General features: G+C 41.9%; 1 protein-coding gene across 1 annotated transcript in view; it reads right to left on the reverse strand.

The window, feature by feature from the left end:
* The window catches only part of SKAP1 (src kinase associated phosphoprotein 1), a 294,708-nt gene that overhangs the window by 15,883 nt on the left and 262,340 nt on the right, over positions 1-16,485 (reverse strand). Inside the window, exons 11-12 of the mRNA XM_024746404.1 lie at positions 13,844-13,894; positions 6,448-6,548 (exon numbers count right to left, since the gene is read on the reverse strand). Coding sequence (XP_024602172.1) covers positions 6,448-6,548; positions 13,844-13,894 — 152 coding nt within the window. The remainder of the gene's footprint in view (positions 1-6,447; positions 6,549-13,843; positions 13,895-16,485) is intronic.

The following is a 16,485-nucleotide window of genomic DNA, read 5'->3' on the forward strand; positions in this document are numbered from 1 at the left end:
AGGTGAATGATAGCTCTTTGGCAGGCATTGATCAGTTTCATCACTATGTTTGTGCAGTCTATGCCCCAGGCCTGTATTCTCCCCACTTCCTACCCCCGAATTACCTCCCAAATTACCCTGCCCATCCCCCAGTCAGCCAAACGGAGGGTAATGGTGCCTGAGGAAGTCCTAAATGGACACTAGATGTCACCAAACACCTCCTTTCCCTCAGAGCCCTGAAATTAAAAAAAAAAAACAACTTCATTTAAAGCAATTGAAGGAATTAACTTATCTGTTTTTATGAGGTGTTGTCAAATTCAACTAAGCACACTTAAAAGAGGAAGTACTGCTGCATTCAGATAATTTTTACAACATACAAATCTCTTCTGGAGGGGTTGGGGTCAAGGGAGGGGAAAGGTCTACATTCTTTAAGTAGTCCTTTGAGGGAGTAGGTGAAGAACACTGGGCTTTAAAAGTCCCACTGTAACAGACATGGTGTTATGTTAACATAGTCCAGGTGTGCCAGGGACAGGCCTGCTGCATTCGGATAACTAGGAGCTGGGTTTGGAGCCAGGACCCGGCCTGAATTTAAGTAGCTCCAATCCAGTGCTGGAAGCTAACTGTCAGCCAAGATGATGAAATCGGTCCATCCTCATCCACATAAGACCCATGGCCATCTGACAGCATCAGATGTTCAATGTTAAACTTGACCTTGCCTTTAAGGCTCCCTGTTTCCATACCAACTGTACCAGAAGACAACCAAAGCATGGTGTGTTTGGGCGGTGAGAATATCTCCCCACCCTGGCTAAGCCACCATGTAAATATAACCCTTCTGTGGTGCCCAGCTTGTTGCTCCAAGGCTGCCTTCCATGGAAATAAGTAGCCGGAAAAACCCTGGAGGAGCCCAGGGCCAACTCATGAGTCACACAACATAAGCTCAAGAGATGTAGCCTATCAACTCTGTTTACCTTAAATGGTAAACAGGGACCATTTAAGGGTCATTCAGGGACCTCTTCTTCTTTCTAGACAATTGAGAAAGAGTTTCTTTCTCTCTCTCTTTAATTTGCCCTTATCTGCTGGACAGCTCATGTTACCACTATAAATTACTTCTGGAAGAGGAGGCCTAATTTTTAAATGGGCGTTTATTTAGGTTATCTCGAAGAGTAGAACAAGTACCTTTATTATTTAGAAAAAGGTTCCCCAGTGAGAGGCCTTTAAGCCAGGAAGACAGAGTCACTTCTCTGAAACATAGAAACTGTGGCTCGTCTTATCCAAATAGAGACTTCTCACCTCCCTTTCTCCTACTTACAATAAATGCTCGTGGCAGTGCTGGTCCGCGGAGGGGCCGCACGCTCCTCAGGTAAAAGGAACTAACCCAGGGCGCAGTGTTACCGCACCGAGGGTGATTCAGCACCTACCCTGTCATGCCTGGTGCCCAGGCTGAATGGATTTTTGGAATACACATGTTGTTGAACCCCTGCCAAGTACTGATGGACACTAACCCCCAAATCACTTTTCCCCTCTGTTGATGTTTGGAATGTCAGACAGGACTGAGCAGCAGCCGGCGTGTATTTCAGACACAGCAGATGGATTTTTATATTAGCTCCTATTTCATGTTCAGGCAGAGCGACCGCAGCCTCTGTGCTGCCGAGTTTGCTTCTGCGAGATTAATTTTGTGAAATTAATTGGGACAAGATTGAAAAGGAAATTAAAATGTAGCTGAGTGAACAGGCCTTTCAAACACCTTTTTCCTGCTCTATTCAAACTTGAATTCTGCGGTGGTCTCAGGCATGGTGGGAAGTAATTTACGGGAGCCATCGGTTACGTATGAGGAGACCTGCACAAGCACCACAATCTGGAGCCACTGAAGAGCGTTAAACACCCCGCCGTGGCCTGAGCTGCGTCCCTGCACCGGGTGGAAGCGAAGTTCGGTCCCTGCACCAAAAATGCTGTTCAGAAATATCTGGGCCCAAAAGGCACGCGGGAATGTCCACTGGATGCACAGATCTGCTCCATTTTAAAAATCTCCTTTTAATATATTTGCGGCCCAAATTGGAACTCAGTGCATTAAGTGGGCATGCAACTTCTTGGGGCTTAGTAACGGATAGATGTGTTGGGGAGGTGGGCGGGGTCCTGCAGACTGTGCCACTGCTTACTGTTTCAGAGCTGCGATACATGGCTCTGGCCTCTCCTCAAAGAAGTTTGAACAGGGGCTTCCCTGGTGGCGCTAGTGGTTGGGAGTCCGCCTGCAGGTGCAGGGGACGCGGGTTCATGCCCCAGTCCGGGAAGATCCCACATGCCGCGGAGCGGCTGGGCCCGTGAGCCACGGCCACTGGGCCTGCGTGTCTGGAGCCTGTGTTCCGCAGCGGGAGAGGCCGCAACAGTGAGAGGCCCGCGTAAAGAAGTTTGAACAGTTGATCAATTTTGCCACTGACAAACTCTCTCAGACCAGGAAAGGCACAGTGTATTTCCATGTAAGGCCTCTTCACTGGATGGCCTTCTATTTCCAAGAGAGGACCTGTTGAGCTTTCGAATATCTCTGTGAAGAGTTCTTGGCAGGACAGGCTACCTTTTTTTTTTCTCTCAATTCACTAATAATTTATTGAACTCCTGGTGTGTACCCAATATTGACCCCAAAAGTTTATTGTTAGTGGAAAAGAGGGGAATATCATAATAATTATCATCCTAGACGCCAGGCGCTTCCTTACACAAATTCTCTAATGAAAGTATCACAACACCCTATAAACAGAAATTATCCCATTTCTACAGATGAGGAAACTGAGGATTAGCAAGATTAAGTGACTTTGTTCAGGGTCACATAAGTAACCCACCTGTTGACGATTTGCTTCCCTAAGAATAGGACAGGTGATGGGCATTTGGTTATCTATGGGGGTGCAGCTTTCTTACCCAGCCAATCATCTTCTCTGGAAAAAAATTTTTTAAAGGGTAAATAGCTCTCTTTCTGGGATCATTCTTGTCCAAAAGCCCTAGACCCTAACAGACTCTCTTGGCCCTAGGATTCTAGGATTGAGGGTCGGGTCATACTTGGGCAACTATTAAGAAACAGTAGGTGTGGTGTGTGTGTTTATGTATGTGTGTGTGTGTGTATATATATATATATATGTATATATATATATAAAATGAATATTATTAATCTATAAAAAAGAATGAAATAATGCCATTTGCAGCAACATGGATGGACCTAGAGATTATCATACTAAGTGTAGTAAGTCAGAGAAAGACAAATATATGCTATCACTTATATGTGGAATCTGAAAAAAATGATACAAATGAACTTACTATTTATAAAATAGAAATAGACTCATAGACACAGAAAACAATCTTATGGTTACCAAAAGGGAAAGGGGGAGGGAAGGATAAATTAGGAGTTTGGGATTAGCAGATATATACTACTCTATATAAAATAGATAAACAACAAAGTCCCACTGTATAGCACAAGGAACTAAATTCAATACCTTGTAATAAACTATAATGGAAAAGAATCTGAAAAAGAATATATATATATACATATGTATGTAAAACTGAATCACTTTGCTATACACCAGAAACTAACACAACATTGTAAATCAACTATACTTCAATTTAAAAAAAAAAACAAATAAATACCAAAAAAAAAAAAAAAAAAAAAAAAACAAAAAAAAAAAAAAAAACAGAGAAAGAAACAGCAGGGAACAGCAGGAACCCAAGAATAAAGTTATTACCCCCCAATTCCCACCCCACTCCCCCATCCAGGGGCCACTTCTGTTCTCTACCTGCCACCCCCTGCCCCTCTGAATATTTCTCTTACCATACAAAGAGAGAGGGAAAAGCCAAATGTATTTATGAGGGCTCAAAACAAAAGAACTTAGAATTTTTTTGCTTGTTTAATCTGAATAAATAATTAAAGCTAAGACACATTTTTGTGTGGAATTTCTTTAGCAGATTTGCAAAGTCAGCCTCACCATGTTAATTTAGACCGGGAATGTTTGAGGTGGAAGGAACCTTAAAGATCTAACACAACTCCCTCATTTTACAGGTAAGGAAACTGCTCCAGGTAAGCTGAGCTGCACTCAGTTGCATCTTGTCTTGTGTTTCTCAGGGAAATAGACTTCTCTAGGTTCCTAAGAAGTGGGCTTTTCTTGCCTGACAAAAGTTCTACTGGCCAGAGAGAAAAATAAAATGGAGATTTCTAGATACCATTTTTCTGGACTAACCTCAACTTGGGTCAGTTCTGTCCCTGCAGGTGTGAGAGGCAGGCTGCAGAGTGTAACTGACTCCAATAAAGGAAGCCAGCTGGGGCTAAATATGGAATAATATGGAATAAATTTAGGATCCATATGAGAGAAAATTCCTGAGATTAGGAGTTACTGAACATCTGAATAGACATACAGCTGATAATGGCAGTGGAATCTCCTTTTCTATCTGTCTGAATTGGTTCATTTGTGCTTTTTAGAGGCAAGGGAATGGATCAGGTGGCCTTTTAAGGTTCCTTCCTGTCCAAGGACTCTTATTGAGTTAAGTAATATAATAAAGGTAAATCCAATCTGAAATGCTCCCCAAGCCAACGTTAACTGGAATGAAGTTTTATGAGGGAAACTTCAGTTAAGCTTCTAGCTTCTCATATCTTCCCTTGCCATGCAGAGATGAGCAATGTGGAGAAGAGTGGCAACTGGTGTAGCTTTTGGGGTAAGAAATGTGCTACTACCAAGGTAAGGGATGACTACGAACTCAGGACCTTCCAGGAGATGGAGAAAGATGCCCAATAGAACCAAGGCAGCAAACTATTCCCTGTGAATTAAACTCTGATATATTGGCTTTTAGTAATGGAGGAGGGGAAGGGGGGTTGGTTTAAAAAACCCAAAACAAGTTGGGGAAGGTCCCCATGTTCTTTGTAATCTCAATGTTACAATAGCCCTGGTAACCGCAGACAGCTCTATACGGCAAGGGCAAGCCACCCCACAGCCCCTTCTAAATGGAGGAAAGGGACCCCCAGTGAGAAGTCATTAACAAAGGCAAAAGACATGGAAAACAAACAAAATAATCATGACCCAGAGAGAAGGCCAGCAGACAGTCTGACTCTGTTCTCCCCTCCTCCTGCTGCAGGCACCTCAGACAATGTAAACAGTTAATTTGTTCACCTGCAGGCTCTGGGCAAACAGAGGCCTGGTCACACCTGAGTGGATAACTCGATTACCCCAGCGTGGTAATGTACACAAATTCTATTACTCGGCAAGTCTTGCTTTCGGGCATTTAAAATACCAATCAGGCCAATGTCCACTCCCTTCTTTGCTTCCAATTTATTCTTGGTGTATTGGAGCTTCACCAGAATGGCACCAGGGTGGTGCTGAATTAGGAGTCTGGAAGAAATCACTAGAAGATTCTGATCTCACCCAGCAGGGATTGCGGGCCTCCTGCTCTCTGGAAAAAGGTTGGCTCTGAATTTGGTCGTAGTTCAAAGGGGACTCGTTGGAACTGCTGAAAGGTACCTTCTGTCAGCCCTGGTCTGTTTCTTAAGGAGCTTGTGGTATATTTCAAACTGAGACAAACACCTGGCCAAGGTAATGACATTTACAGAACAAAGATAAATTGCAAAGGATGGGTTAATAACACAATGGGTTTTCAATTTTCCTTTATGGAGTTCATATACTAATCAATTAAAGAGCAAATTGTGCCTCTTTCAAAAATGTGTTTGTTGATATTGATTGCCTCTAGAGGGAGAACTTTTTAACAAGTTTTTTAGGGACACAGTGGATTTCCTTAGCCCACCTATACAGAATATGTGCAGTCTTTCTTTACAAGGATGTGTTACTGATCCCTCAAACAGTAGCCCATGAGTTTTGAAGCTTCTTCACATTGGTGATGGATCTGCAATAATATATCCTTATTTTTGCCCATTTTTTTGTATCCAGCAATACCATTTGTGAGATGGTTAGCTGTGGCTAGGGGCTACCTCTGTGACTCAGGAAGAGAATGAAGTTAGCTGGCCCTTGTGAGTTGGATTCACTATCTTGGCCTTGTCAGCACTTGCTCAAACCAACTGAGCTAACTAGCTCTGACTCCTCCCCCCATATATAACTATGTTACAGTGTTGTTTATCTATAGATGAAACAAGAAGGCAGCTGACCCAGCTAGAATATTTTCAAGAGTATTTTACGGTAATAAAGTAGGTATGTGGTGATGACCTTTTAAGCACCACAAGACCCTTTAAAAAGATCAAATTTTGATTGGCATAGTTTTAGTATTATGTCTACTTTATTCTATTTTTAAATTTGAAAATTGGTTCCTGAATCTGAATTTTCAATTAAAATTTTCCCTGGCAATTATAAAACAATGGAAGTTTACGTGTGAGGGAACCATGTAATACACACAAGAGAAGAATATGACATGGGATAATTCTGGTTATGGTGACTACATCATCAAGAGTGAGAAAATCGACTTTTGATCCAGGCCCCACACTCTAATCCTTACCTTGCTCAGAATGCGGATGAGGTCACCTCTTTGGAAGGACAGTTCGTCTGGCTGGTCACCATGGCAATCCCATAGGCCCTGATAATAATTGGCATAGTCCACTGATCAAAGAGAGGAGAAACCAAAGTTAAAAGGACCCTGTCTTTTTCTATGGAGCCCACATTTTTGCTGCAAATGGAAACCAAGGTTCTGATATTACCCCTAGGAAACCTAAGATTCAGGGGGTTTGGGATGAGATACAGCCAGACACTCAGCATGAGCAAAGGACTGTGGGAGAAGGAGATCATTAACTAACATTAAATATTTACAGTTCACCCTTAGTCAGATGCTATTCAGTAATATGATAAATATATTCGTTTATTAATAAAAGAAAATCAGGCAGGTAATTTTTCACTTGGTTTATAAGTAAGCAGCACAAAGAAATTTTCTGCCAGATTTTCTTCATCCAGGGCATCTAAGCTATCCAGTGCTTCTTTTTATTATGCATTGAAAGAATGAGATAAGTCTCCTACTTCTGCTTGTTTACGAGAGAGGCTGAGTCAGCCAGCACAGATCTGCATTGCAGTCTCACAGGTTGGCCTCCTCTGTTACACAGGAACTTCATCCTGGGCACTTCCCACCCAGGTACTTACTATATGAGGTAATTACCAATAAATGTGGAAACGAATAGCCCAGTCTTTAAGTGAAACCAAGGGGGTGTCTCATCCATTACAACTAAATTCTGGGTGGGCTGGCCCTTTTCCAGCATCTCATTTGTAGACGCTGAACATGTCTGCCAAGATTTATCTGCAAGCCCCCAGGGGAACAGAAACCAAAGTGATCTGCATTAAAAATGAAAGCAACTGAAGACGACAAACCAAGCTTTAGAAGCAGCTGAAGAGATTTACTGGGCTTCTCAGCAAGACTAGATGGCAGTGATGCCACAGGACAGTCATCGATTCTTAACAATGAAGAATTCGTATTGATCTTCTTCTACCCGGAAAGGTTAAACACTAGAGTACAAAGTGGGAGAGGATCTGGGGATTTGAATGGCAGGAGAGCTAATGCCCACTGGACCAGGGATAATGTGGCAGTGCTCCCCATTCCTGAGGACACTATGTATGAGAGTGATATGCAAAGCATCTACAAAAGATGACATTCCTACTGATGGGAGTTAGGAGTCCTGGGTTCTAATTAAAATTCAAATGATCTGGGGGGACCTTATTCTACAGTTTCCACCTTTCCCTTCATTTGTCTTGACCCTCCCATGAGGAGTGATTGTGCTAGTTGCTGAGGATGGGAATAGATAGAGGGCAAGTGGGCAGTGGGGGGACAGAGGCCCTGGCTATATTTGCTTTTTTTCTCTTTGTTCCTAACTTATGAGCAATTCAAAGAAAAAAGGCACAGAGGAACAAAATCCCTATATGTCTCTGGAAAAGAACTTTAGTAGGAATCTTTTTTTTTTTTTTTTTTTTTTTTTTTGCGGTACGCGGGCCTCTCACTGTTGTGGCCTCTCCCGTTGCGGAGCAACAGGCTCCGGACGCGCAGGCTCAGTGGCCATGGCTCACGGGCCCAGCCGCTCCGCGGCATGTGGGATCCTCCCACACCGGGGCACGAACCCGTGTCCCCTGCATCGGCAGGCGGACTCTCAACCACTGCGCCACCAGGGAAGCCCTAGTAGGAATCTTAAAGTGCACAAAAACAGAGGGGGACAGAGCTGTTTAGTTAAGATTCAGATATTGCAAACAAAAGTAAAAGTGTTAACCATATAGAAACTCAAGCATGTTTTCTTTACACAGAAAATGTTTGTATATGCAGCAGACAACAGAGGGTAGCAAACAAGACAACTACACTGGAAACATTCTGGCACAGAGTTAAGAATATGTTTGGAAAAAAATATTCATTAGGAAAAAATGCTAACTATTGAAAAGACAAGGCATGTTTTTTGGGGGGTGGATATCAGTGCATGAAATAATAGAGAAATATCAGTTCCTGAAAAATGAAGTAGTTTTCCCAGAGGATATAATGCTTTTTCAGTTGTAATGGAGTTGATTATTCACCCCAAGATTTTGCCTAAGTTTAGGAATGAAAAGTATACTGACATCAATATTCTTCATGGATTTTTATGTGATAAAGAAAATAATTTTATAAAAATAGATTTTTTAAAAACATAACTTGATGTTTCCAAATTGTAAGACTGACGAAGTTCTCTTGGCTTTTTCTGGCCTAGCAGATGGTCACTGTGGTGTACTGCTCCCCATGTGCCTGGGTGTGGGACAGCTCCTGAGATTATGAGTACCTTTTGGGTATATATGTAAAAAGTGATTTGATATTGGGTATCTAAGACACCTGGGGAGAACACCTGGAAAAAAAGCTATTCTAAAAGCACAACAGATCATAGGGAATGCAAGAAGCTAGCAGAAAAACAAAAGCCTTCCAAGAAAAACTAAAGATAGAAGATGCCTTCAATTTTTCATAAGCTAAAGGCCTAAAGAAGATAGAGCTCAGGAATCCAGGAGATAGTTTAGCCTAGCCCAAGAACTGGAATCGTCAGAATCATAACAAGGCTGCTTTGGAAAATAAGCAGAATGAAGGGCTAAAAATGGGGGAAAGGTTGGACTTGCTATCTAAACAGAGGTATTCTGGTATTAAAGAAATCAGGGAGAGGAACGTCTTAACTGAACAAGATTGGATTCTGTATTGCAGACTCCCAGTTTAACACATGTGATTGGCTTTAGGTATATGTGTGCACATAACTTCACTACATTCATTCTTCAGCCTTCAACAGACATGTACACAGAACCTACTGTGCCATGGACTATGCTAGATGCTGGGAATTCTGCATCGGCCACGCACACGGTCCCTGCCCTTAGGGCTGCCATCCAGCAGTGGAGGCACCATGAAACAGTCACACAACTATTTATTTATTTATGATTGCGATATGTCTGCAAAGGAGAAGTTGAGGGTCTCGTGTATAATAGGGAATCTAACCTAGTCTGAGGGGTCAGAGAAGGTTTCCCTGAAGCTTTAGTTGTAAAACAAAAGCCTGATCAAACCTTGAAGAGGTGAAGAGGTAAGGCCAAGGAGGGCTTTATTCCTGAAGCTTGGCCCCAGGAAGAGCTTGAAGGCTGGGAGGTCTGCTGGGCCAGTCCAGCTTCTCCCTAAACTTGCCCAGCATGTCCTATGAACAGAGGAAGCATGAGGAGACTTTGATGTCTTTAGATCAGTAAGGAACTGGGAGCCTGAGAGGAAGGATTGCCTCTATGGGCTGGATTGAGGTTCCTTTAGGTTTACACTCCTCTGGCAGCAGTCTGAGATCAGAAATAGCGCAGCATTCTGACCATTTAATTAATTCAAAACATCCTCATTCTCATTTTGAGGACATTATTCCATCTAATTACTTTTTTCCAGTCTGTCCATTTGGAATGAAAAACAAAAGAATAAAGCTTAATGCCAGCATTTCTCAACGTCTCTCCAAAAAACGTAACTCTGCACTAAATAAAGACGGGTAATTCGAAAGAAAAGCACTAATATATTCAGCATAAAACAGACAGAGGACCCAGAGCAATAATGACACCACTAATAACTAAAACAGTTATAACAATTAACAACAATTACAATGACAGAGAAGCTAATGGGTACGGTCACAGCATTTAAGTTGCCAGCAGAGCTGAGGAGGACTCTTTCCAGAGAAAGAAAAAGGGGGGAAGCGTCTTATTTTCTTTATCCCATGTAAGAGAAGCTATGCTCCCAGCAGGTAAAATGTCATAGGAAGACTAGCAGCAGACCAAGTTAAAAAATATATTGTTTTTCTCTCTTTTCTAGGTATTTATTGCAAAGCATCTGTCATTCCACACCAAGTCTTTATAACCAGTGACAGTCATTTCTCCTGTAACTGAGGCCAAGTTGGTGCTACTATTGACAGAGTCAATATTTGAAAATGAGTCTCCATGACGGGGAGAGTTCTAAGGTGAAAGGAGCAGACACCATTCTGCCTTTCCCCCTCCTTAGGGACAACAGAGCCTGACTACGTTCTTTCCAGAGTTCATATGTCACCTTGGGCTTCTGTTTGGGGGATACTGGGTAGCTCCAGAATTCAAGCTGTGACCAAGGAAAAGAGGCAAAAGGCAAGGGAAAAAAAAAAAAAAAAAAAAAAAGGCAAGTCAGCATGTTGTTTACATTTTCTTGATAAGCAAAAGGACTGTGCCAATGTGGCCCTGGGTATAACTACTTAACAGATTATAGAAAAGAGAGACAAAAGGAGAAGACAGATAAAGCCAGTTCTTGCTAGAGCATGAGAAATGGACAAAGAAGGCCAAGGCAATGGCCCATTGGAAGGGACTTGAAATGTTCTCTAGGCCAGGCCAGAAAGGCCACCATGTTCAGTCCATTAAAGCAGACTCAGCCTGATACCTTATTAACCATTTCAGAAAGAAAGGCATAAAAAATTTTGCCAAGCTCCACTGACTTTGACGCCAGAACAGGAAGAGCAACTGAACAATACTATTTGCTTGTTTTCATAGCCCTTTAGTCTTTGAGTTTTGAAATTACTATGGTCCTTAATGTTATAAGTATGATCTTGAAGTGGGGAACACTCACAGATCCTAATTTTCATCTCCTGTGTTCCTTTTATTGGGCCAAAGTTATAGCTGGGTGACGATCCACTCACATGTGTCTTGGGAAACGGGTTTCAAAAAGTAAGAGCTGCAAATACCTCTGTGGCTTCCCTCTGTTTCTTTTGTGTAATAGTTCACTCCATTGGCTGCCACTAAAGTGGAAAAAGTGCCTCAGAAACGGAATGCTCATCAGCAACCATTTTTCTGCCCTGCAGAAATGAGTGAACATGGGCTGCCCCCTTGGCTGAGTTTGCCTACAACTTCAGAGCAAAAGCAACCTGTTTCAAGATCCTTCTTGGTCAGAGGTTTGACGTATCTAAGGATGATTTGTGCCTCCAGCTCTGCTTTTTATTTTTCATGGCATACCCAAGCAAACGGCCAGTCGTTTTCATACAGACAGCACAGAATGAGTTTTATTTTTGGTTACCTGGACATGCCTTTTCATGATAGGGAAGGGAGATAAGCTGTCATCACCAAAGACACTTAGTGTTAGACTGTTAGGCTGATGGGTTGGAATTTAGTGAAAATCTGAGGTGTTGAAGAGTCACTCATTAGAATAACCCTGTTACTAACAGTCAAGCTGTAAACCGAGCTCTTTATAGATTGAATAATCAATACTACAAGGCCGTGATAGATTTTCTAGGTAACAGAACAAAATAAAAGAAATTACATCTTACAGGGTCATTAACACCCAATCAGGATAAACTGAATTCCTTTTTCCCCTCTTCTGATAAGCTCTTAGTTGGGCTTTAAAAATGTAAGCAGTTCCATCAGGGAAAAGCACAGCATTCCAGGAAAAGGATGCCTGGAATAGTGAAGAAAAGTATGTGGATTTTAAAGGTGACCCTGCTAGCCATGGTACCTTTTAGGAGAAAATATTTTTCCCTCTCAAAGGGCATGTGACACCTGACTTGCCCAAGTGAACCAAACCTGTGTAGCTTGCCTATTACAGAAGAATTCACGTTGTCCTGGAGCTCCCTGCCTTTTATATGCCTACCCATCCCTCGAACCTCTGTATTTTATTGTTTTAAAGCTAAGTGATGACATTTGGATGTTACATATTTGTTGCAGTTTCTATAGCTCCTTTGTAGAAAAGGCACCATGTAAATTCAATAAATAAATAAGTAAACACAGATAATATAAATTCCTGCCTCAGATTCTGCAGAGAGAGGGAAAAGTCCTCCTCTGTTTTTTTAATCACTAAGTCACCAATCATTATAACTGGTGGGAGGTATAAACCATAGAAACATATTTAGAGCTCACTACACTTTAACAACACCGATTTTGGAGGCAAGAAGCATGAGGAACAAAGGGTTTTTTTTTTTAAAGTGTACTTGAATTATAGCTGCTGAAACAGTTAAGAAATAAATCTCTCCTCACTCTTCAGATTGAACCTTAGAAAGAGGGGTGGAAGGAAGAAAAGGGATGAGGGAGACGTCTGAAACTGAATTTTAGGCTTTTGCCAGAAGACTGCTGCTTCCCAAGGGAGCTTAAAGTTGGCCATAGGAAGCTTCTAGTTACTCCACCCAAGCTGTCCACATGAAGTGCTTCTTTCCTGCACTAGCAAGGGAAGTTGGTTGAGAAGAGACATATGTGGGACATGGCTCGGTCAGGAAACAGATTTTTTGTTGGAATTCTGTACGGCAAGTAGAACGGTAAAAACTAAGATTCAGAATGGACTTAATCACGTGTTAACTGTCACGAGGTCCTTACTTGAAACTACACTAACATTCCTGTTATATTTGCCTCAGTTCTCTCTCTGGCTTTGGCACATGAATTCTGATGCTGCCTCTTTGCTGTCTTTTCTCTCCTCATGAGAAGCTGGGTGTTTATGAAGTTGGGTCCTTCACTAAACCTGTTACACATTCTCTTCCCATGGAGAATGAACCAAGGAAAGGGGCTTTGCTGAATGGATTAGGAAGAGAAGAAAAGGCACGAGGAAAGGAAGAGAGAGGAGAATGGGAAAAGGGGAGGTTGGAGAAACAGAGGGGGAGCAGGACAGGAAGAGGGAAAGAACCCCTAGGCTTAAAACTGCCATAGAATTTCTAAGAAAAAGTCAGCCAGTATCTAAATCAGGCACTTTCAGGCTCTGCTGATGGAATGAATGTCCTTGAGGTGGCCTTTGCAACACATATTCCTTTACAGACAATGACAGACTAGGTCCTTGGTCCATTTAAGGAGGCTTTAGAGGGGCATCTGACCTTAGAAAGGATGGGCTCACTAACAGACTGAAACATGGTTAACAGTCTGGGATGAATAAGAAATAATTTTGTATTCAACAAAGCTGTTACATATTCATTTCCAAATGTGCCTGGAATCAAACCAGGCCATCAGAAGTCAACATAACCAAGCAATTCTATCCTTCACCCCATGTTCACTTTTCAGATCTGACACATTTCCATTCCCCTCTGAACTTGCAATCTCCGGGCCTCTCAGATAGGGACTTTTCTATTCTTTCCATTCTCAATCCTCTGATCTCTTAGAGATGAGACAATTCTATTTTCACTGTACTGATTTAAGAAATACTGATAGGAAAAAAATAAATATCTGGTTTGGCTTCCCACCTCTCTAGGATAAATCTTAGCAGCTCTGGGAACATTAATTAAAGTGAATGGGTGGCTGCTTTTAATGTTAAGATATTTCCTTGTCCAGTCATCTTATTCAGGACTGTTGAGGTCAACACACCAGTTACCCTCTTAATTAGCGAGTCTGGTAATGTTTGTAGTCAGAGAAAGGTGCTTTCTCCAGTGGGAAGCCCGAATGTCCTATCCAGCACCTGTACGTTTTTGAAGGTCTCATACCTCCTTTTTGTTGAGTGCCACTCTCATCCTCTTCTAGATCATGCTCTTCATCTGCGGGGATAAACATGATCAGCATTAGCCATTAGCGGTCAGTAGTCTGTTATTTGTACTGACAGATTTTCTTCCTCTGAGCTCATCACACTCTCTTAAGGCAATAATTACCATTTTAAAAAAAATCATCTCTTACCTTCAACTGGCCTTCTCTTATTTCCATCTCTGTTCATTCATTCACAAACATTTTTAAGTGCTTACTGTATGCAAGACACTGCACTAGGAACTGGAGATGCAGTGATGGACAAGACTGGCCGGGTCCCCGCCCTATGGAGCTTCCGATCCACTGGATTATTTAGGTGCCTATTACTAGGATCCTAATCCTTTTCCTCAAACCCTATTTCTCCTCCCATTCTAGCATTCTCTTCAAAATGTATTATCTCCACGTAAGCATCCAGAATTTGTGTGTGAAGCTAAGCACGTGTCTAAACCCTCTGTGATTAATTAGTCCTTAATGTATCAAGCTTTGCTCAGCTGTCACAGAAGCTGGTCATGTATACAATTTTATGTTCTTAGTACTTGGGGCTTGTAGTTATCTTTTCACTCTTGTTATTCAGCCTGCTGCATTCATGAGAGTGGAAGCTCCTGAGGGCAGTTGGAATGAATGGCGGGTACACAATGAATCCTAAGTCAATGCTATTTTCTAACTCCATCCAAGTGTTTATATGGTCAAAGTCACAACATAATTGGCCTAAGTTTCTTACGCTCATTAACCTGTTTCATCCCAGACTTCGTACTATCTGATAACATGGGAATTGGGTCCTTATCAAGAAAGCATGAGTACCAGAATCATATTAAGCTATTTTATATGTGGGGTAAAATGCACAGAAATATACTTGCTGTTCTCCTTTTCATCATTACACCCTCCACACACACACACGGAATGAATGGGGCATAAAAAGGAACATTTTGAGAGCTGAATACTCAGTTTCTTCCAGCCACATGTACTTTCCTTTCTCTCTGTGGATCTTAGGGCACTTACCTGTCTTGCTTGCCCATAGTTATGCCATTAAATGGAACTTTTGAGGCGATGGCATGGGGCAGCCCTCCTCCCCCCTTAAATATAAGGTTTATAGGGCAACATGAGTTCTGGTATGTCAGACCAGGGGAAGTAAACTCTAAGCTCATAACTAAGAAGAAATGGCATAAAAATATATTAAAACACTACAGAGCATTAAAAAATTACAATTGATTTCACATACAAAATGATATAGCTCCCCTGAAAAAATTAAAATTAATATTGTTGTTGGGATTGATACTTTGGGAAATAAGTCATATTACCAAGATTTAAAAATATGTGGGACTTTCATAGTGGCGCAGTGGTTAAGAATCCACCTGCCAATGCAGGGGACATGGGTTCAAACCCTGGTTTGGGAAGATCCCACATGCCGCTGGAGCAACTAAGCCCGTGCACCACAACTACTGAGCCTGCGCTCTAGAGCCCACGAGCCACAACTACTGAGCCTTCGTGCCCTAGAGCCCGTGCTCCACAACAAAGAGAACCCACTGCAATGAGAAGCCTGTGCACCGCAAGGAAGAGTAGCCCCCACTCGCCACAACTAGAGAAAGGCCACGCGCAACAACAAAGACCCAACGCAGCCAAAAAAAAAGTGATATGTGATATCTGTCTCTCTCTATATATAGATATAGGTAAATATATATCTGCCCTATAAGATTCTGTGGGAAAAGGACTCAACACTACTTATCTCCACGTATGACCTTGCAGCAGACAATTTCCTACTTACCACCTGTAGTGCTCCTAATGGAGGAGTGAAATCAAATATGGGAAATAGATCACGCTGAAATAAATCATGTTAAACATCATTCTTTGCACATTGTCTTATTACTTGCCCACTTCCTTCCTTCCTCTGCTATGATGCTTTTCCTTTTTGACGTGGGACCAATTTCACAGGATTGAAAACATTCAAAGAAGAGCTGGTACGTCCTCAGTTTTAGAGATACCCAATAATTTGGACAGAGAACAGCTCTTTTGCTGATGTCAAACATCTTAATCACAAAGACCAGTAATTTGCTGTGCTTAGGCACTTTTGCAGAGAGGGTTTATTCTGCCTTTGCTGTCTGTGTGCAGATGTCTCTTCCTCCCAATTCTAATCAATGTAAATTGGGTCAGATCTCCGCTGTGAATTACAAATTGGATCCGAAGTTGGAGGGTCACCGTGCCTGCTACTCCACCTCCTTCCCACCACCATTAGATGGGAAGCTACACCAAGGATCTTTTCTAAATAAATCAGACTTTATTGTAAAACTCGGCCACTGACGAGACATAACCTCATTAGCATTGATTTTAAAATAAATTATTGAAAGTGGCTTGCCTGCTTTTGCATTTGTAAAATAGGAGAATGTAAATGTATTTGCAATGATAAAAATGAAAACTAAAACTTGATTCCTTTATCCTTTCAGGCAACAGCACTTAATCCAGTCATGATACAAAAATGAAAAAAAAAAACCTCTGCTTTATTTATGCAGTTCAATTCCAGAACAGATACTCTGATTTCCATTGCGCCTGTGGAGTCACCTAGAAAGAAAGCAGACTGTTGGCTGTAGATCTTATATATCGTTTGCCACCATTA

The sequence above is a fragment of the Neophocaena asiaeorientalis genome, unplaced genomic scaffold (genome assembly GCF_003031525.2).
Source record: "Neophocaena asiaeorientalis asiaeorientalis breed wild unplaced genomic scaffold, Neophocaena_asiaeorientalis_V1.1 scaffold1, whole genome shotgun sequence".
In the NCBI taxonomy this organism is placed as follows: Eukaryota; Metazoa; Chordata; class Mammalia; order Artiodactyla; family Phocoenidae; genus Neophocaena; species Neophocaena asiaeorientalis.